Source organism: Protopterus annectens, chromosome 2.part1 (assembly GCF_019279795.1).
Source record: "Protopterus annectens isolate FY-2018-M chromosome 2.part1, PAN1.0, whole genome shotgun sequence".
Lineage (NCBI taxonomy): Eukaryota > Metazoa > Chordata > Ceratodontiformes > Protopteridae > Protopterus > Protopterus annectens.
In genome coordinates, this window is record NC_056729.1 from 305,179,120 (window position 1) to 305,201,363 (window position 22,244).

At 37.3% G+C, this 22,244-nt stretch overlaps 1 protein-coding gene across 4 annotated transcripts in view; it reads right to left on the reverse strand.

The window, feature by feature from the left end:
* Positions 1 to 300: 300 nt before the first annotated feature.
* Positions 301 to 22,244, reverse strand: part of LOC122794035 — a 1,121,292-nt gene continuing 1,099,348 nt past the window's right edge. For all 4 annotated transcript variants that reach the window (XM_044062148.1, XM_044062146.1, XM_044062149.1 and 1 more), the window contains one exon: positions 301 to 2,226. In XM_044062148.1, the coding sequence (XP_043918083.1) occupies positions 1,293 to 2,226 (934 nt within the window). In that variant the 3' untranslated portion in view covers positions 301 to 1,292. The remainder of the gene's footprint in view (positions 2,227 to 22,244) is intronic.

The window sequence follows — 22,244 nt, forward strand, 5'->3', positions numbered from 1 at the left end:
CTAATTGCAATTTTAATAATTGCATATTAAGTAAGAGGTTGTTAAGAATGAAATCTGTTATTCCAACTTTGCAGTCTGGTGCTCTGACCTGCCTTATACTAAATGCATTGCCTGACCAGGCTGCTTCTCCTTTACTGATGTGGGCCTCTTTCAGCAACATTAAATGGACAGTCCTGTGAGCTGGCTATGACCCCGCTTCCTGATACAAAAGGGTTTAAACAAGGCCGTCTGCTGTAGGTAGGAGACAGTAGAGAGAAACCTGTCTTTTAATATACATTTAATGAGGATTAAGAAGCCGTATTAATTTGCTGGCCACCTGATATCTTTATTGAAATTGAATGTATATATCTGCTGGTATGTTATACTTTTTAGCACAAAAAATCATATTTACATCAAAAATCATACAGTTATGTATCTATTATTTTAATCAAACATTTCTCAGTACAGTGTTTCCAGATTTTAATTCTGCATTTATGGATGTACAACACGTGGATTATTTTAGCCAATTTATGTATTATTTCTTTTATGTGTATTTGTTTACTGGGAAACTTCAGCCCCTTTATAGTAGAGGCCTTGTGAGAAAAGCTCCAAAGTGAGCATTAAAAACCCCAATAGTTACAATTTATAATTATATTGCTTCTGTAGTATGATTTATGCACTTGGAAAAAAATAGATTCAATGTGCAGTTCAAGGCATTCAAGACAACATTTTTGTCTTAATAATTTGCTTGTCAGTTCAATTTACATATATTGCAAACAATGCAGCTTATCTGTTAGACTGAAAAGTAAGTCTTGCACTCCGGAATCGTTCTACAATGTATAGAAGAACTGTGAATGCTTGCGTTAGTACCTGCATGCTCAAAAGTATGTGCACATAGTTAAAACCAAATAAATTGCATGAAATCACCCTATCTTCTGGAAGTAACTGTGCCCAAGAAAGACATAGCTTGCTCTGAAGATCACTAACTTGCAGCTCATATATTAGTACTAGAAAGATTAAACATATATTTTTAAGGAATCAAAGTATTTCAGTTACAGTGGTGTAGTGTATGTGTTGTATGAAATGCATTGCCTGTTTGCCTTTTTATGAAGCAATCAGTTCAGTTGAAATTCTTCTGACAACATCACAGCACCGCATCACAGCAGTGTATATGTACTTTAATGCCTCAAGAAACAATCATGTCTCATATGGGCCTACGTTATGTAATTTAAATTCTAATTGAGGATAAGATATTATTATTACAACATATTATCTTCAGAAAATCTAAGTCCAGGTGTATTTTACACCTGCTTTCAGTCATCATCTTCATCAGCTGTTGCAGCTTCCAGGGCAGCAAGTGCTTCTAGCACATCCGGGTCTTCTTCACTAATGGCAGTGGGTTCCCCAGCAGTCCCATGTCTAATCTGTGAAGAGACAATGTTTGTATTTATTTGTCCATCATGAGCTAATGCTAGCCTACAGTTGGATTCCTCTTGTGTTGCATTGCCTTCTGCTATACCTGAATTTATTTCACCAAAGGAGCTGTGTGTTTTTGTCTGATGCATACTGCCATAAGTATCAGTTTGGGAAAGCAGATTTGCATTCCCTAAGTCTGTTAAACTGAGATGAACATACTGTGGCTGATTTTGGGGAAATGAAGTACTGTATGGAGGAGATTTCATACGCTCTTCACAGCTCAGGTGGTTTGCAACAACATCATTCAATTTCTGGACAGTATCTTGACCATGAGAAGCTTTTTCATTGAGACTAGCATCATCAGTTTCACTATCATAGCCCATGTCTTGCTGCTGCGATACCACTTCCATCTGAGTATCACTGACAACACTGTCCACAGAATCGGTAAGCTGAATGGCTGCATCACTCAGATCGGCTTCTGATTTATCCTTCTCAAGACTTGAAATACTGTGCAGTGTGTCATCAGATGTAGATATACACACACTACTGATGATAGTGTTACCTTTTCCATTGTATTCACTTGTATATGGTTCTTTTTGGACTGGAAAGGTATGCTGCTTGCAGTTGATCACATGACTTTCAGGAGAACTGACATCATCCTCTAATGCTATATTATCAAATGCTTTGTCATCATGGTTCACATGTGAATTGATCACAAAAAGAGAATCTTTACTGATGCCAGATTTGTTAAAATCGTCAACATTGTTGTTTGCATTACTTGAATGCCCTCTTGAAATGATATTTACTGAACCATTTGGATCGATCATATAACTGAAAAACAAACAAGAATAACCAAATTAACATTTTAAGAGCTGAATCACTGAAAGCTGTTTCCAGCATATATCTTGTGCTATTGCGTACCATAAATAAACATCACACAGACTATCCAGCCCTAACAATAGCATCCATAAGCACCCATATATGCACAGGTAATAATAAATATGCCATTGATTGATGCAAGTTTATTATAACTCCAATTTGTGACAAGTGAGATGTTTATTAATTCACCAAGCAATAAGGGATTGAATGAAAACCTAATATTTCAGGCAGGCTGCTTTGCAGAACAACTGAGCATTTTTTCTAAATAAGAATTAGTCATAGTTTCACAAAATGCACATTAGGAGTGTTGTTATTGTTTTTGATTCTTACTGTATCACTGCATACATTGTGTCTTGTCTTGTCTGACTCTTTTAATGGCATAAATCATTTCTATACCAGACTTAGCTTTTCATCTGTTCTAACTTTACCTATTAATTACGGCTCTCGGTTATACCCGTCCATCTTCTACAGTCCTGTTCAAAAATTTAAGCCAAAATCATTTGAAGAACAAGCCACAATCAGTTATGTAATAAAAAAGGAACTTGTTAGTATAGATTGAAAAGGTGGCTGTTGGTCCAATAATCCCCCTTTTGTTCACAAATGACAGATATATGTCAAAACTAAAGTGTCCAGCAATAAAAATGCAAATCGTCCATTTATTTTTAATGGTTTACTTCAGTGTTTAAATGTTGTCATTCAAAAACATGCATTTTTTGACATTTTATTTATCATTTTTTTTTGGCCAGGTTATTCCTGCTAGGCTAACACCCTCATTTCAGGGGTGACCAGAGATGGTGTTTATAATTCTAGGGGGAATTTGTCCAGGGCAATTAAATTTTGGGGGTGTTAAAGTGGGGCACCACCCCATACAAAAAACATACAGAGTAGATGAAACAAATGCAGAGTTCACTGTTAACTGAAGTACCATGATGTCGATATTTCCTGGTTGCTCTAAAAGTTACTTATGCCCTTTTTACTTTATTGTGACTCCTTGTAGCACATTCTCTTCCAGAAAACTAGCACTATTTCTTTCCTTCAGATGCATTTATTAGAACTGCATAACTTCCCTGACTTTTTTCTCACAGTGAATATCAACTACCTGAGAACATAGGTGTGCTTAGGATACATAATGGTAAGGAATGCAATATCCGTCTATCTACAGATAGAACGAGGGGGGGGGGGCAGAAAATGCCTGCTTGAGTAAAAATGTAAAAAAAAATGAAAACATGAGAGGTGCAACTGTATATGGTATTATTTTTCATCCTTCTTATGAATTCATATATGTATAATATCACATACTTACTATTAAGAATCATTTTTATGTAAAGAGGAGATATTATTAGGCCAGATTTCAAAAGAGTTGCTCTCAACGCAAGTCTGCCCTGATTCTGAAAGACTTGCTGTCAGTGTTAGTAACGTACTTCAGTGTAAGGCCTATCTGTAAACAGGCTTACTACAGGGACCAGATTCCAAAACACATGCTCTCAGCTTGCTCTGTGTATGTGCTCACAGGCTGAGGAGTGTTGTAAACAGATTCTGGTGCAAAGACAGAGTGTATTTAGACATAATTGTAATAGATGAGTGTAATACAAGACTAGGTGTGCACTGATATCTGCTCAGAGCCCAACCCAACAAGCAGTGTTACATGAATACAATAGTTTTGTTTTAGCTATGTAGACTTTTCTAAGAAAAGACTTATTTTATGTATTTCTTGAATTTGCTGAACATAGCTTATATACTCCAATTAATCAGTTAGACTGCATAATTATCGTTGCTTTTCTGAGTCCATTTCTTTATAGAAATACAGACCATACATACACACACATATGTATATATATATATATATATATATATATATATATATATATATATATATATATATATATATATATATATATAGACATAATGGGAAAGACAGAATTCACAAAACTTTGACTGGCAAAACCTTGATGTGAAAATCTCAAGAATGCTGACGTCAACAAGCTGGCCCATATGTGCTTTAAAACAGCTTTGGTGCATGTAAAACTTAAAACTAAAAAAACAAACAAACAAAAAAAAACATAATTTTTGCAAGGAGGCAAGTCCTCTTGCACCCCACTAATTATATATACTGATTCCAAGATCATGCAAAGACTGAGGTAATGGCATATTCTCCAATCACAAACATTCAAAAAACGCAAAAATCTATTTCCCTCATACCCGCTAATTTTATATACCAAGCTTGCGATTGCACTACATTGGAGAAAGGGTAAATTCCTTGATTTGCATTACAAGATCTTGCACTGAAAAATAATCTGTACATGCAATCAACTCAGTTTTGATCACCTGTACTGACTTTTCCATTCTAAATCACTAGCAATCAAGGATGATGACATTTTTATTTGTCCATCTCAAGCAAAAGAGAATAAAATAATTCCGCAATTGAAAATAGCTTCTTCATTGTAGCAATGAAACACTGTCCAGTCCATTATATAACCTTACTTAGACAGGTATATTAATAGCATTCTAAATCCAAAACAAAAAGGAACTTTCGAGGGACACTGGTGGAAGCAAACCAAATCCAAAACATAAACAAAATCAGTGACATTGATAGTGGAAAAGTATGGTTATTCTCACAGAATTTTGTTTTTTTTTTGTCTAACATGTAGAACAGGACTTCATCAGAATGAACTCTACAAACCATGCATCTCCTCCATGGATATGTGCCTGTAAGTTTATGTATAGATGGTGTTTTTACCAAAGTACTGCCCATTTATAAGAGTGGTTTTAAATTACCACACTTCCTGTAAACAAATGTTGTTTGGTTTCCTATAATATTGATCAGCTTCTGATTGCCCAATAGAATTTTCCATTTATCTAATGTGGTGTGTCTAATCATGGGATAGTTGACTGTCATTTCAATATAAGTTCTACATCTCTAGGGATCAGCCTAGAAACATTTGTCATCTGACCTCTTGGTATATCATGTTTTATAACATATGGGTGAGAACATATGAAATGGCTATAACTGTTAACAAAAGTATCCTTTCAGGAGATATTACTCTCAAAAACAAGTTTTGTCAAAATCAGATGTCAAAGTTACATCCAAAAGGTTGACTTTTGTACCTGTGTTACTTATAATAAACTTTAAGCAGTTAGTCAGTGTGTTAAGATCTGAATGGCTGCTTCCTGGGATACCTTTCATAAGAAAAACATGTCATCAATGAATCATTTATACAGATAACATTCTCATATAGAGATAGACTCCCATCATCTACGAACCAAATTGGCATAGCATGGTGATACTGTTGCCTACATAGCTGTACCCCACATCTGTTGATGATAACACTGAATAAAAAATAAAAAAAATGTTATCTAGAATTATTTCATAAGTGTGTTCATTTTAGTAGCAGAGAACATTGTGTTTGTAGCCAAGAAATTTCTGAGATAACTGATACCATGTGTCTGAGAAATGTTAGTGAACAGTGAGGTGATGTCAAATGCAAAATAATAAATGGTTTACTTGGCCAAATACATTCTCTCATTTTGTCTAAAAAAATGAGATGAATCTTTGAGATAAAAAATAAGTTCTGTACCAAAAATATTTAAAATATGTCTAAATATAATAAAATTCCTTCAATAAAAGAAGAGGGCAGAAACAATGAGCCTGAAGGAAGGTGTCTTGTCATTTTTATCTTTGGAATATCAATTTACCTGTCTCAGTTGAAGACAGACAAAAATTCAAATGTCTTAAAATCAATATAACCATTTAACAATAAATCATTAACGGTATTTTCCACATTCTCTTAATTACATTTCTTAAAATATTTTCCATCAAAGCAATGTAATTATTCTAAAGTATAATAACTCTTCCCAGCACCCTTGTCTAGTCCCATGACCTTCAACTGTTCCATATTGCTGAGTTGTCTCAAAGCTTGTTATTTGTCAACCATCAAGTTGTAAAACTTGTGATTGACTGATTGTAATGAAAGACAAAAATACCTTGTTCATGAATACTTTGAAAAGTCTGTATGGTGGAAGTGACTGAAGGATTTAAAGTGGAGGATTTATACAATAATGCCTGCATCATTTAAAATATATTCAATATTCAGCTTTCTTGTGTATAGTCTTGGGTCAGTTAAAATCTTTGGAATGTTCACTGTCCTGCTGAGTATAAAAGCAAAACAAATTGATAAATTCAGTTCTAGGAGAGAACAAACTTTGTTAGTAAGTTTAAGCTGCTCTCCCCCCAAGCTCTGCTCCTTCCTTTTGCCCTTCCTCTCCCTCATGTCATTCCTGTCACAGTTTGCCTTTGTGGTGGTAGGACCCACCCAGTTGTTTTATTCTGCTAAAATGACTCAACTACTGGAATGTGTTCAAGGTCATTTGTCAGTGCTAGATATTTGATGGGTTAAGCTGGATGCCCCTTCTCTAAAAAAGTAGAGGAAGACATGGAAGAGAGAGAGAGCCTGCTCTACTTCCTGAAATGTATTGGTGCCACCCTAAATGGTGATTGGTCAGTGCCCTGATGATGATGATGATGTGGTTGGTGGTAGGCAGTACCAGCAGAATACATGTTACAGTCTTACTCTTTTTTTTTGCTTTCTGGCACTAATGTTTTTTTGTAACTCTGCCAATGTCATTAAAACTGCTTCATATCCAGTGAAAAAATTATTAAAAGTGATTGGTATTGTTTTATTTGACTGTCTAAATCTGTATGTTCATTGTTCAGCTGTGATATCATATTGTTACATGCAATTATTTATTATCTTTTTCAAAAGTTTGATTCCCATATCATTTAAAAACTCTTTCAGTTCTAGATAAAATGCACCCTCAGCTGTAATTTCATTAGGAAACTTGAATATTCTAAGACCTTTGAGAAAATATTAAGTGCAACACAATGTTAAATGTTGTCATAAATGAGTGATAGCTATTGTTTAAGCTTCTTCACAAACTGTTTGACTAGGTCTTTGGCATGTTGCCTGTATTTACCATATGATTATGACTAACAGAATTCCTAGTTACACCAACTGTGTTGTGAGCAAAGGATTGCCTGGTTTATTTAAAAATTAACCCAAACTAAAGCAAAAGTTACTTTTGTCTGCAGACTGCCATTGCATTCATGTTATCCCTGTTTATCCTCTAGGAGCTACAGTTAAGTTTCTCACATGAACCCCCCCCCCCCCGGGTTGTCGACTTTAGTAAACTGCAGTGGGGTAAAAGTAGTTGGGAGACATTGTTCTGAATTGTCTGCATTAATATAATCAATGAAAACTATAACCCCACTAGCCCTCACATACGCTTCTGATTAAAATCAGCAGGTGTAGAATGTAATGTTGAATTCATTGGATGAGCAGATTCACCACCTCCTTTGTATACCATGTCCTATGAACCAAAAGCATCAAATCCAAAACAAAACGAAACTTCAGAGTGACACTGGTGAAAACAAACCAAATCCAAATATCAAAAAAAAAAAAATACCAGTGACAAGGACAGGTGGAAAATATGTTTATTGTTATAGAATTTAGTGCTTTCAATCCAGCATGCAGAAGAGGACTTCAGCAGAATGAACTCTAAATAATACAGTTATCTTAAATACATAAAAAATCACATGACATGTCACATGCTGAAAGTTACATGATTTAAATAACTCAAATAGAAAAAAGTAAGGGGCATCAGTATATTTTGATAATCACTGATTTTTTCAACAAAATTTTCTGAGGCATTACCCTTCTGAAGAGTTAATGTTATGTATATAGCAGAACACCTAGTACTGTTTTCTTAGGGTAGGAATTCCCTTGAGAGATTCTTACTGACCGAGGTACTCCATTTATGTCGTAAATAGTGCATAAACATTGTGAAATTTTTAAAGTGAAACAAATTAGGACATATGTATACCACCCTCAAACTGATGGGCTGGTGGAGGGCTTTATTAAAACTTTAAAGTCTTAAAATGTTTCAAAAGACTACAGAACTAGATGGGAGAAACTGGAACCAGCAGCTTCATTGCCTTCTCTTTGGTGGAAGGGAAGTACCCCAAGCATTAACTGTATTCAGCCAATTTGAACTGCTGTGTGCTTGTATTGTTGTGTTTTACATGTTGATTGGCAAAGATGAGTCAAGAAATCAAGTTTTGCAGTCATACAGTATGAAATATTTCACAAATCTCACAAGCTAGACAGCTTCCTGTTAGAATTTTGACACATGATAATGTGGAACCTGAAACTGTGTCCATATTGATACGAAAGCCTAGAATTAAAAAAATGCAGTATTGCAACATGCTGAGCAGAATAACACATTGCAAGCCAAAGGTGTGAGAGTTCTTAATGTAATACTATGGGTGCTAGGGACACACTTTAAAAGAATGACCACATAACTTAGCATTTAGTGATATGAGACATGTAAAGTAAGTGACCTATGAGCCACTACTCCCAAATGGATTCACATACAGAGCATGTCGTTAAAGATTTGTAGCTCATGTGTCCACATGCTGAGTGACTGCAATCAGGAAATATATGATAGCGTTAGCTCCAATGTTTCATGACCTCATCCAGAGTCTTTCCTCTCACCTTTCATACTTGTGATGTCTTGAGGATGTTGTCTTACCATAACAAAGGGAAAGCTGAAGATCATGGACCCTCTTTTTCATCCAGCAGAAAGTGATCTCAGGAGATGACGTATGAACAACTGATTCCTGACAACATACACCATATAGCAACACTCCTTTGTATTGTGTGACCATGGCAACCCTGCAGAGATGAGAGTATGTGAATTCCCAAACACTAGGCCATAGGTGGGTGGGAAGTTACAGCACATGTTCTATTGTAAATCTTCCATCATTGGCTTCCTGTTCATGTAGTTCTCATCAAATTGTTACACTAGATAATAACCTTGCTTTGGTTCATAGGTTCATAGGTTCATAGATTAGTACTAGGCTAACTGCCCCTGCGAGCCATTTTAAGCCTAGCCATTTATCCCCTGTGAGACTCAAACCCTGTACCTTGTGTTTGTAAGGCAAACACCTTAACCATTAGGCCACCTTTGAGAAGGTTTTCCATAATTCCTTAGTGGTGACAAGGACATCTCCAAGTGGGAGGAAGCTGAAGGAAATAATTTGTGGCATTTCTAATGAAGCAGCTGATTGGAGCTACAGAGGAAGCCCAGTCCTTGTTTTCAGATCTGCCAACAGATGCTGTAGGAGAGGTACAAGTAGCACTGACTGTGCCTCATAGTAAACAGGCACTTCTTGATCCTGTTAATTGTGACTTTCTTAAATTCTGTGATAATGAACCTGGCAAATAGTTCACTTCCTCAGTTTCATCCACTTCCAGCAGCAGATCAATGTATCATAACTCTCAGACATACATAATGGGAGTGTCACAAATAGGGGCAGTGGCTTTCAGTTCTCTGTGATGCTGCTCATATGTAGCCTGCATTTGCAGTTAGGCATCGTAAAAGTGCCATCAATGTTTATTATCACTGAAATATGCACATCCTGCATATTGCCACTGGATGTAAATAGGAGCATTGTACTATTGTAGTCTGTGTTGTTAGGTACTTGGAGTGTGACAGTCTATTTGTGCATTTGGTTGCACTCTGTCTCAAAGTCCCGCATTCTCTACAAGGACTCCAATTGTTTTCTTGTCCACAATTTCCTTCTTATTCTATAACCACCTGTGATAGAGGATTGTGGGACTGTAGGTCCTCCATCTCCCAGTTTGGTACACATTTTATAGAGTCCTGCGTCACTTTGTCAAAGATGCCGGTGGTGGCCCTTGCTGTCTGCCAGACAGCTTCACTGGGTTCTAGGACATTCTTGTGACTGCTGCTGTATTCAAACTCATCTCTACTAAGTGCCTTCATTGTTACAGCTTTGCTCAAACATCTCCATCTCAATATGTGTATATAGCACCATCATGTTTTTGCACTGTTACATTTCGATTCATATAGAGGTAACTCTCTATGACCAACCTACCTTCATCTCCTGGGAAAGACTATGATGGCACATGTTGCCTTTATGTCATGCTGACAGTGCCTTCTGATTGGTAGATGCCTCCTCTTTGGGAGCTGGTCAGTCTGTACTAGGTGTGCTGTGTTCAGGCATGGCCCAAGCAATTACTTTTACATGGTCCTTGTATATAGTTAACACATAGGCCTCATTCCTGCCTGGTGATTAACTGTGGTAGGCAATTTATCAGACCAGTAGGGAACTTTCTGAAATGTAGGATATGTATCTGCATGTGCACATAACAGCAGGGACTGCAGATGTGAATGACCAACACAAACAAAAACTGAAAAAAAAAAAGAAATAGATGTTGGACAGATATAGCGTACACACACACACACACACACACACACACACACACACACACACACACACACACACACACACACACACACACACACACAAAAATGAATGCAAAACTGGGAGCTGGAGCACATACCCTCTCACAAACCTCTATCATAGGTGGTTATTGGACAAGAAGGAAACTATAGCTACAATAGAACCTCTGTAAATTGACCACCCGAGGGACTGTAACAAACTGGTCAAGATACGGAGGTGGTCAACATAAGGAACTAGGCCTACTGTACTGATACGTACATGCACTTTACTTTCTTTTACAGCTTTTATTAGAGAATATCATACAAAATTATGCATAATCAAAGCACAGTAAAATCATACATACAGTATCATACAAAATAAATACATTTACTGTTTTCTCATGGTTTAATCATTCTTTCTGAAAAAAGAGTTAATCTTGGTCAGTTTCTTATTCTTATTACAAAGGTAAGTGGAGAAAGAACTCTCAGAACTTGCTACATCACTCAGCATACATGGGCATTTTTCCACAGCAAATAACTCCAACTGCATTATCAGATGCCTGACACCTTCTTCTTTTGTAGTCTCTGCAATTTCTGTGTCATCCTCACTTGCTTCTTCCACTTCATCAGCTGCTTCATGCACTCGTCTGTACTTAAGTCAATATCGTTTCAAAAATTGCTTCTGGATCAAGTTCATTATAGGTTGCCACCTCATCATCCATTGCAACAACACCTTCAAAATCTGCTCCTTCAAATTCTGCCATGGGAGATGGAATGTCTGATGGGGCTAAAACATTGTGCTCTTGGGTTGTGACAAATCCAACTTTCTTGAAACACTTCTGTATCATTTCTGGTTGAACTTTATTGCAAGCAGAACTGATCCAGAGGACAGCATCCAGAGCATTAACTGATGCAACAGATGAAGTTGCTTCCACAGGTGGAACACAGGTTTGTGTTTTAGTAATGACCCCCTGCAAGAGCTAGGCTTGGTAGTCCATTTTAAATGTTTTGATGATGCCTTGGTCAAGAAGTTGGATTTTTCAGGTCATGTTTGGAGGCAGAAATTTCAGTGTCACATTTGTGAGATGTTTCACTTGTGGGTGGCCAGACAGTTGTCTACTGTCAATAGAATACTCCATTTCTTCTTCTTCATTTCTCGGTCAATACCCCTTACCCACTCTTCAAATAGGACACCAGTCAATACATTTGTTTGATCTCCAAGTGACAGGGAGGTCTTCAGCCTTCAGGTTCTTAAATGCGCATGGCTTTGCTGATATACCAGTCATCAAAGACTTAGGTTTCTCTCCGGCTGAGCTAGAGCAGAGCAGAACTGTGAAACATTCTTTGGAAAGTTTTACGCTCTTACATTTGTCACCCTTCATGATGAGGCTCCTGTCAGGCATCACCTTGAAAAAGAGTCCGCACTCACCAAAATTAAAGATGTCATCATCTTTGAAGCATCTGGAGAAGTCTGGGAACTCTTTGATGAACTCATCTACAACTTCTACTGGAAATTCATTGGATTTGCCACACAAGGTTTTCTGGGAGATCTTGTGTCACAGTTTAAATTTCTTGAGTCAACCACTTGATGCTTGGAAATCTGCCACTAGGAATTCCTGTGCAAATTTTTTATCAACTTCTTGGATCATTGGACCAGAGATCCGGGCGTTAACTGCCCTCATTTGTTTGAACCAGCTTATTGTGACTTTACTGACTTCATCGAGGGAAGTTTTCCTCCTTTTCCGCTGTAGGTCTCCACTTTCCTTACCATATCTCTCCAAGTACTCATGTTTACATTTTTGGATGTTGCTAAGTGTGGTCTTGATAACACCAAATTGTTCCACCGTCTTTCTTTGGCGGCTGCTTTCCAGAAAATGTAGAAGGTCAACCTTTTCCTTCAATGTCAGCTCTTTGAGTTCTTTCCTTTGGGCCATCAAGTCTTGTTTAACTGTAAAAGTTTTCAGTAATTGTAGGATGTACCTACAATTCAGACCAGTCCTTCACATTGAAAAAATCTTCAGCAACGTGTGATAAACAATAGGACGTTAGGCCTAATCCAACATGTGTCAATAATAAAACATGAAAAAAGAACTTATACTAAAGAAAAAATAATACAATTAAGGGTCAAAGCCCACACCTTCTACCCCTTCATGTAGAGTGGACTCAACTGGTCAAGTTATAGAGGGTAAATTAATATTGTGCATCACAGTCCAAGTAGTCAAGAAATAGCTTACAGAGGTGGTCAATATAAAGAGGTCAGTCTTCCATTGAGTACATGTGGTGCATGCCCGGTCTATGAAAATTAGGTCAACTTAAGGAGGTGGTCAATGTAGGGAGGTGGTGGTCAACTATGGAGGTTCTACTGTAAGTACATGCTGTGTAACCTGTTAATGATGCACTTCATGGCATTGTGTTTTCATTGTATATATGGGCAAGCATAGGCACCTTTAGTATGCACAGCTGTTAGTATTTCATTCACAGGTTCCAAAGATGTTATACTCCTTACTTATATCCTACACATGTTGTACACTACACTTCATACTGCAGTATTAGTTATGATACTATAACAACTTCACTGTTGCTATGTTATGTGACATTTTTCATAGTATTCCTATTGTAAACTGTTTATATTATTGTATGTTGTGTGTGTGTGTTTTGTCCAACATATCTTTCTTTTTTTTTTTTTTCAGTTTTTGTTTGTGTTGGTGGTTTACATCTGCAGTCCCTGCTGCTGTGTGCACATGGAGATACATATCTTAGTATTCAGAAACATCCCTACTGCTCTGATAAATTGCCTATCACAGTTGCATCAATTTATGTGACAATAAGGAAAATGTGATTCAGAGACAGCTATGGCTGGAGTGAGAAAGACGTCATTATCGACTCAGCATATCTCTGATTGCACTTTTCTAACTTTTGTGCTGTTGGACCCTTTCAGTGTTAATGTTTTCACTGGTGGCCTATGTATTGTGTTCACACACACACACACACACACACACACACACACACACACACTCTCAGTCACAGACGTTGCCCCCTACACACATATACCAAACAAAAGACAAGCCCTCCACAGTTGATCGCTTTTACAGAAGCACTCACATGTATGTTCACACACACAGACATACACACACACACACACACACACAACCATCCAGGCTCTCAGTTTCTTACCTAACACTACTAGTGCAACCACCTAGACACACACACACACACACACACACACACACACACACACACACATACACACCAACGTTCATTTATGCCCCTCTAAACATGCAATTATCCCTCCATATTCACTTCAGTGGGCTGGGACATTTACTTGCAGGATTTCTGGATTGAAAAGGACATTACACATTTATTTACTGAAATTTGATTACCAGGATAGTCCAAATGGGTAGGTGCTCATTTTCAGCGGTTGCCCAGGGAGAAAAGTTCCAAAGTACTACAAAAATATTTTTAGAACAATAATTTAATAATCATGAAAAAAAATTAAAAAACATTAACAGCTTCAGCAATTATGCCACATTAGACATAATGTGAACATATTGGTTAAGAAAAGATACAAGCTATATGACTCTTTTAGCCAGTTTATGGAGAAATTAAAGGTAAATTAGTATAACACAATCAGGAATTTCAATATGAAGAGAAACAGGGTTATGGTATATTAAAAAAGAGAGTCTGGAGAGAGAAATTTAAATAAGCATACCATACCTTAAGAACACATTTTAAAGGTGTCATGTAAAAGTCTTACAGTTTAGACAAGACTATGAGATAGCAACAAACTTCATCTGTAGTACCAAGAATGATTTCCACAGCTTTCATTTCTCTACAGTGTATCTCTGAGCAAGTCACACAACCAGACAGCACTTTCCAGGTCCCCTGAAGATAGGCTTGTAACTATTGGATTTACCAGTTAAAAAACTGAAATAAATAGATAAATAAAAAAGAAGTTTATCATGTTATTTTAGTACTGAAGTAAAAGTTACATGACGTTATGATGGTTTTATAGCATGGTGATGTTTTTTAAACTAATATGATATTTGGCTAAGTTATTTGGAAATAGGCCTAGTTTGCCAGCACTGTCATTGCCCGATATGGTGGTTGCAGTTCATTTTTTATATATTTTTTCATTAGTTTTAGGCAACTTTACTGAAGTAAGATTGTGCTTAGTTTCTTTAGGCTTGATTTAGATTTGGTAGCTGTTTTGGAAGTTTCCTTGTTTTTCTTAGTGTATGCAGTGTGTGTGTTTCACTCTTCCTTAGCTGAGGATGAGGCTTAGTGTTAGAACATGGATCTTGGTGTGTTAGGGAGGCTTATAGCATATACATATATGTATCTCTCTCTCCACACACACACCCAACCCATACATGTATATATATATATATATATATATATATATATGTGTGTGTGTGTGTGTGTGTGTATATATATATATATATATATATATATATATATATATATATATATATATATATATATATATATATATATTCGTATCACTTCATTGAAAGACTATTTCACTGACTGGTGTCATTCTAAGGGGATCCAGTATCTGTCTGCCTGGGATGACATGATCGACAGACCACGATACTTTGCCAGAGATGGCCTGCACCTGTCGCCCTTGGGATTCCGGATACTGGCTAAGGCTTTTGCCACCCCTATAGTGGCTTTTTTAGGCAAGGTTCAAATGACAAATTCACCACCGTAACAGGTACAATCAAGCAAAATCTGAGGGTAATGCTACTCAATGCTAGAAGTCTAAACCTCAAAATGCATTCACTCGAGGCACTGCCTAAAATGGAGAACATTGACATCTGTGCAGTGACAGAGACCTGGTTCAAGGCTCCAGAGAGCTCCCCTGCATTACCAGGCTATAATTCATAGCACACCTTTCGGCCACCTAACCTGGACCAAAACACTAAAGGCAGAGGTGTATCCATATTCATTAAGGATATCCACACCTCCTGGCTAGTTGCTCAGCATAATGCATCCGAGATAATTCAAGTGCAACTAACTCTGGGCAAGACCGCAATCCAAATTGTAACTTGCTACAGATCCCCCACCATGCCCCAGGATTCCCACTCCTCATTTCTTGATACACTGGAAAATATTAGGGCACAATCCAACACCCTAATAATGGGCAATTTCTACTAACCCACCATTAACTGGGAAAACTACTCATGTACCTACTCTTTTGCCCAATGTTTTCTGAAATTCATAAATTCCAATGCCTTGGATCAACTTAGCCACACCCCTACCTGGGGCAGCAATATCCTAGACCTGGTCATTACCAACATGACTAACCTGTGTTCCACACCAGAGGTCAATTCCTCGTTGGTCAGATCCGACCACAAGCTAATCACACTAGATATCCACATCCCGCCCCCACCCCCCATTAGGGAAACCACAGTAAAAAAATTCTTCAAAGCCAACTTCACACTTCTTAAGACAGAAGTGGCAAACTTCACAACACCCATGCAGACGGACAATAGAAGAACGACTGCTGAATCCTACACAAATGCACTTTATAAGCACTTACATGAGTGCATCAATCGTGCTATCCCTAACAGAACCAAGATGTTATCCTCCAAAAAAAGGAAGCCAATCTGGTTGTCCCCTGCCATAAACAAACTCTACAACAGAAGAAATAAACTGTTGCAAAAAAGAGTAAAATCCCATGATTGGAGGAACTCCCTGGTCAGCCTCAGTAAGAAGCTGAGATCCCTCATAAAATCCAACAAGCTAGTTATGAAAACAAAATCACCACTGATTCTAAAGACAACCACAAAGCATTCTACAGCTATGTCAAGAATCTCAATGGCAACACTCAGATCTGCTCTGAGTTACAGCACAATGGCACTAAATATACAGAACCAACTGATATTGCCAACATTATGGCAGATAGGTTCAGTGGTAACTTTACCCCCACCCCCTAAAGAGCTCATCTCTATACCGGAAGAATGCAAAGTACCTGTAATCATGGCTGCATCCATGGGACCTGACAACATTCCAGGCTGCATTCTACATGAACTACAGAATGAACTGGCACCCCACCTAAGCACCATGTTCAATCATAGCCTCACCTCAGGCTTTGTGCCCACTGAATGGTGTAGAGCGACGGTTATCCCACTTCACAAAGGGGGAGCCACCATGGACCATGGGAACTACAGCCCCATTAGCTTAATGAGCCTGGTCTGCAAGGCCATGGAATGTATTATCATGAAACTTATAAACAAAGACATTGGTAATCTCCAAACTCTGCACCCCACCCAGTTCAGGTTCGTAAAAGGCAGATCATGTCTCCTAAACCTGATAGACTTCTTTGAAGCAGTCACCAAAGCCGTAGATGAGGGTAAGGTGATTCACACAGCCTATGTAGATCTCGCCAAGGCTTTTGACTCCATCCCCCATGCTGGAATTATAGATAAACTCACTAAACTAGGTATAAATCCCTATGTCACAAGCTGGGTTGCCAACTGGCTCACTGACAGAACTCACACTGTGAAAGTAGCAGACTCCAAATCCGACTTCATACCAGTGACAAGTGGAGTACCACAGAGTTCAGCCCTGGGTCCACTCCTGTTTGACATCTACTTTTCTGAAGTACAGGCTAACACAGAAGGTCTTTGGCTAATTAAGTTCGCAGATGACTGCAAACTAGGAGCCATAATCGAAACACTAACGATGTGGACATCCTATAAAAGGGTCTCACTGAGACAGATACCTGGTGTCAAAGTCATGGCCTCAAGCTCAATGCCAAAAAGTGCATTTTCATCCCCTTTGGTAAAAACTCTGTACTCATGAACTACCACATAGGTGGTAGTCTATTTAACACCAAAAGTGTGATAAGAGACCTTGGAACACAGGTGGACAGTAGTCTCTCCTTTGATAATCACATTGCCACAGTAGTCAGGAAATCCTGGCACACCTCATCACAGAAGATTTCTCATCCAGGAAAAAAATGGTCAAAGATATATCTCCTTTTCCCCAAAGTAGTGGGATCTTGGTGTTAGTATATATAGTTAGGGGAGGTGTGGGGGGCACAGACCCCACATTGGAGGGTGTAAAACAAAACCAGACAACAGAACACCAAATTAAGTGGAGGGCTACGCTTCCCCCAATGTGGGCAGCTGTGCCCCCCCCCCCCAACTATATATACTAAACCAGGATCGCACTACAGTGGGGAATAGGACATAAACATTTAAATTGCCTTACAGTACTACTTGTCAGTGAAATGAGTTTTAGGTGAAATGAACTGTCAGTGAAATGAAGTTTAGGTGATTTGGTGAAATGGGTGTCAGTGAAATGGTCTGTCAGTGTAGTGACACGAATCCGCACACACACACACATACACACACACACACATATATATATATATATATATATATATATATATATATATATATATATGTGTGTGTGTGTGTGTGTGTGTGTGTGTGTGTATATGTATGTATATATATATATATATATATATATATATATATATATATATATATATATGTGTGTGTGTGTGTGTGTGTGTGTGTGTGTGTGTGTGTGTGTGTATATATATATATATATATATATATATATATATATATATATATATATATATATATGTGTGTGTGTGTGTGTGTGTGTGTGTGAGTATATATATATATATATATATATATATATATATGTGTGTGTGTGTGTGTGTGTGTGTGTGTGTATATATATATATATATATATATATGTGTGTGTGTGTGTGTGTGTGTGTGTGTGTGTGTGTGTGTGTGTGTGTGTGTATATATATATATATATATATATATATGTGTGTGTGTGTGTGTGTGTGTGTGTGTGTGTGTATATATATATATATATATATATATATATATATATATATATATATATATGTGTGTGTGTGTGTGTGTATATATATATATATATATGGGACTACTTCAAATTATTGAAATGCCACATTGTCGAAACCTATATTATTAAGATGACATTGCTGATTCCTGAAAGCACTGAACATCTGGAACCGCGAAACCTAACCACTGGAGGTGAACCACTTGACCACCATGGTGAACCTTGCCCTTTCCTCAATATAGTATGATCTCGGAGAATTAATATTTAGTTAGGGGGGGTGTTAGGGGCAAAGACACCAACTTTGGTTGGTTTTATTTGCTTCTCTTTTTCTCCACTGTTGTGCTGACTTGGAGTTGGTGCACTTAATGTAACAGGGGATATGTAGTATGCAGAAAGGCTTGCCTTCCTCTAGACAAAAAAGTTTTTGTTCTGGTGGCCAAGTGGTTCACTTCCCGGGGTTAAGTTTCACAGTTCCGGGGTTCAATGTTTTCAGGATTTGGCGATGTCTTTTGATGATGCAGCGTTTTGATAATTTGACATAGACCCATATATATATATATATATATATATATATATATATATATATATATATATATATATATATATCCACACACACACCAGTATCTCCAAATAAACTCATCCCTTGAAACTGCAGTACAATTCAACCTTATTTCACAGATAGTATAGCAACTCTAACCAATAATTCCCCAACATCTAATCCTAACTCTGCCCAGCAGCCACATGTCATGCATCCACTTTCACCTTCAAACCTGTGCTCACATCCTATTTAAAACTACTCTTAAACAAACTCAAACCATGCTGTACTTCAGCTCATGACCTTCCTAGCAAATACCTCAAAATGGCAACTGATAGCATTGCCTACCTTGTCTCAATCCTTATAAATATGTCAGTCCAGGAATCCCAGATTCCCTCTCACTGGAAGACGTCATGCATTATCCCTCTGCACAAAGGAGGAAATTCAACAGACATTACTAAGTTTAGATCTATCGCAATCTTATCCCCTTCTCCAAAATACTTGAAAAATTATTTAAAAACAGTTGTTAAACTATCTCCTGCAGGAAGAACTCCTATGTTCCACACAACATGGCTTCCCTCCAACCCACAGTGCTAACACTGCTTCTTACCACCCATAAAATTATGTAGAATCCAGCTACCTGTCCAGCACTAAATAGCATTCTGCACAACTATGTTCTTAGTTGGCCATTACGATCAAATGACCAAAAATTCCTGTCTGTCCACAAATCTACCTGTAAAGCCTGCTGCATATTGTTTGCATGTGTACCAAGTTGCTAAGGCCTGGAACTCCTTATCTCTATCTCAGGTCAATACACTCCCTCCCATCCTTCAAAACCATTCTGAAAGACTTCCTAGCCAAAGGCTGACAATGTTCTTCCTCAGCACCCAGATAAACGTTATCCCTAAATGTGGATGAATACCTTTTTGTACCTTATATATCCTTATTCTCCTTTATTCACCCACTTCTATCAATTTTTCTTTCCTGGCTCTCTCTCAAAATATACCATAAGCCGTTTTTTTTTCTTATGTATTGCAATTCCTGTTTGTATTATACTAACTTACCTATAATTTCTCTATAAACTGGCTAAAATTTCTCAATTATATCATTGTTATATAAGTTATATCTATTCTTAACCAATGTTTTCATATTTACTGTATTTGTTTTTTGGTATTATTTTTAAAGACTGTAAAATGATTGTTCTTAAAATGCTTTGTAATACTTTGCAGCATTTTTTCAGGGGCCACACTGAAATTGGGCTCCTACCCAGTCAGATTTTGCCAGTAATCAAATCTCAATAAATAAACAAATTATATATATGTGTGTGTGCGCGTGCATGTGTATATGTGTTTGTGTCTGAGTGTATCACTCATAACAGTGAACACAGACAAAGCAATTATTTTACATCAAATTGTACAAAGATCGAATATCAAAAATTTCAAAACTATTTTTTTTTTTGCAGGGGGCAATCCCCTTTATCCCCCCCATACCCCTGCTTCTTATATATGCTAACTCAGAAAATATACAACACCATGGGTAAGGCTGCTGGGAGAAACTCTATGTGACAGAACATTTGCTTACATGGGAATTCACTTTTTTACAGTAATAAAAATCTTTTGCTTGTGAGCGTTTGCGCTTGACAACTCCAAGCACTCATATATATATATATATATATATATATATATATATATATATATATATATATATATATATACACACACACATATAGTAGTTGTGTTTGTCATGTTTTATTTAATCAAAATGGAAATGTGTTGCTCATTTGATCAAATTTCAATTTTGTTGATCACTGATTTAATGACTAGTGATCATCAGACAGTGGGTAAGAGAAACTTCTCTTTTTCTCCACTGTTGTGCTGACTTGGAGTTGGTGCACTTAATGTAACAGGGGATATGTAGTATGCAGAAAGGATTGCCTTCCTCTAGACAAAAAAGTTATTTTTCTGTTTTTATTGTTGTTTTTGATGAATCAGCCATTCGATGTTTGGAGCCGATGAATGGTGGCTCAATTTGATGTTTGTTTAACCAAGACAACTATAATATGTATCTATATCCATCTCTTCCTCTCTCTCTCTCTGTATATATCTATCTATCTAGCTGTGTGTGTGTGTGTGTCTATATATATATATATATATATATATATATATATATATATATATGCATATTTTTTATTTTATTTATTTTACATTTGTTGACTGGGATAGTCCAACTGGATACATGTCCATTTTCAGTGGAGGCCCAGGGATTAAAGCTCCACAGTAAACACAATTTTATAACATAAATCTAGGTAAACAGGAGTTTACAGGTCCAACTGGTACTACATGAACAAATCACACAAATTATTTATTTTACACAAGGTTTAAGGCTTATAAAACACAATTCTATTAATTTCTGAAAGAGTTAGTACACAAACATGGTGATAGGATTAGTCTGGTTTGGAACAAGGGCATAGCCAGTGTGATTTAAAATAAAGTTTAAGACTTTTTTGAATTGACTAAGCATAGGTTCTAGGGTGATGTCAGCAGGGAGTGTGTTCTAGATTTTGCTGACATGGTTGGCAGAGAGTCACCAGCTGAATTTTTGGTTTTGACAGTTTGCACTAGTAGCCTGTTAGAGGAGCGAAGTGGTCTTGGGTTACTGCAAGGTTTGATAAGTTTTTTAAGTGCAGGTATACTGTCAGGCTGGTTGAGTACTTTATGTGCCACTAATAGTTGGTTATACTGAAATAGGCATGGCAGTTCTAACCATCCTGGGTGGTTCAGGTTTTTACAGTTATGTGTCTTGTATGGCATGCCAGTGGCGAATCAGGCAATGTGATTATAACAGCTAGATAGTTTATTCAGTTCTGTTTTGCTGCGTTTGTGAATAAAGGGGAAGCATAGAGAAAAGTTGAAAGAAGGTGAGAGCGTGCAATGGCTATTTTAGTGGGTGGGGTTAGGAAAGGTTTAATCTTGTAGAGTGAGCTGAGTTTTTTGTTCATGGTTTTAACAGTCTGATTAACATATATGTCAAATTTGAAATTGATATCTATGGTAACGCCTAGTAGCTTTGTGTAGGTATCTGGGGAGATTATGGTACCATTCTTAGATTTTATGGAGAAGGATGGTACGGTGGATCTTTGATTAGGGGAAAACAGCAGCAATTTAGTTTTATTTGGGTTTAGGATCAGGTGACGATTCGTTAGCCAATTTTTGACTGTATTGAAGGTGGTTTGGGACAGTCTTTGTAGATCAGACTGGGAGGTAGCAGAGCAGATAAGGGTGGAGTCATCTGCATATTGGAT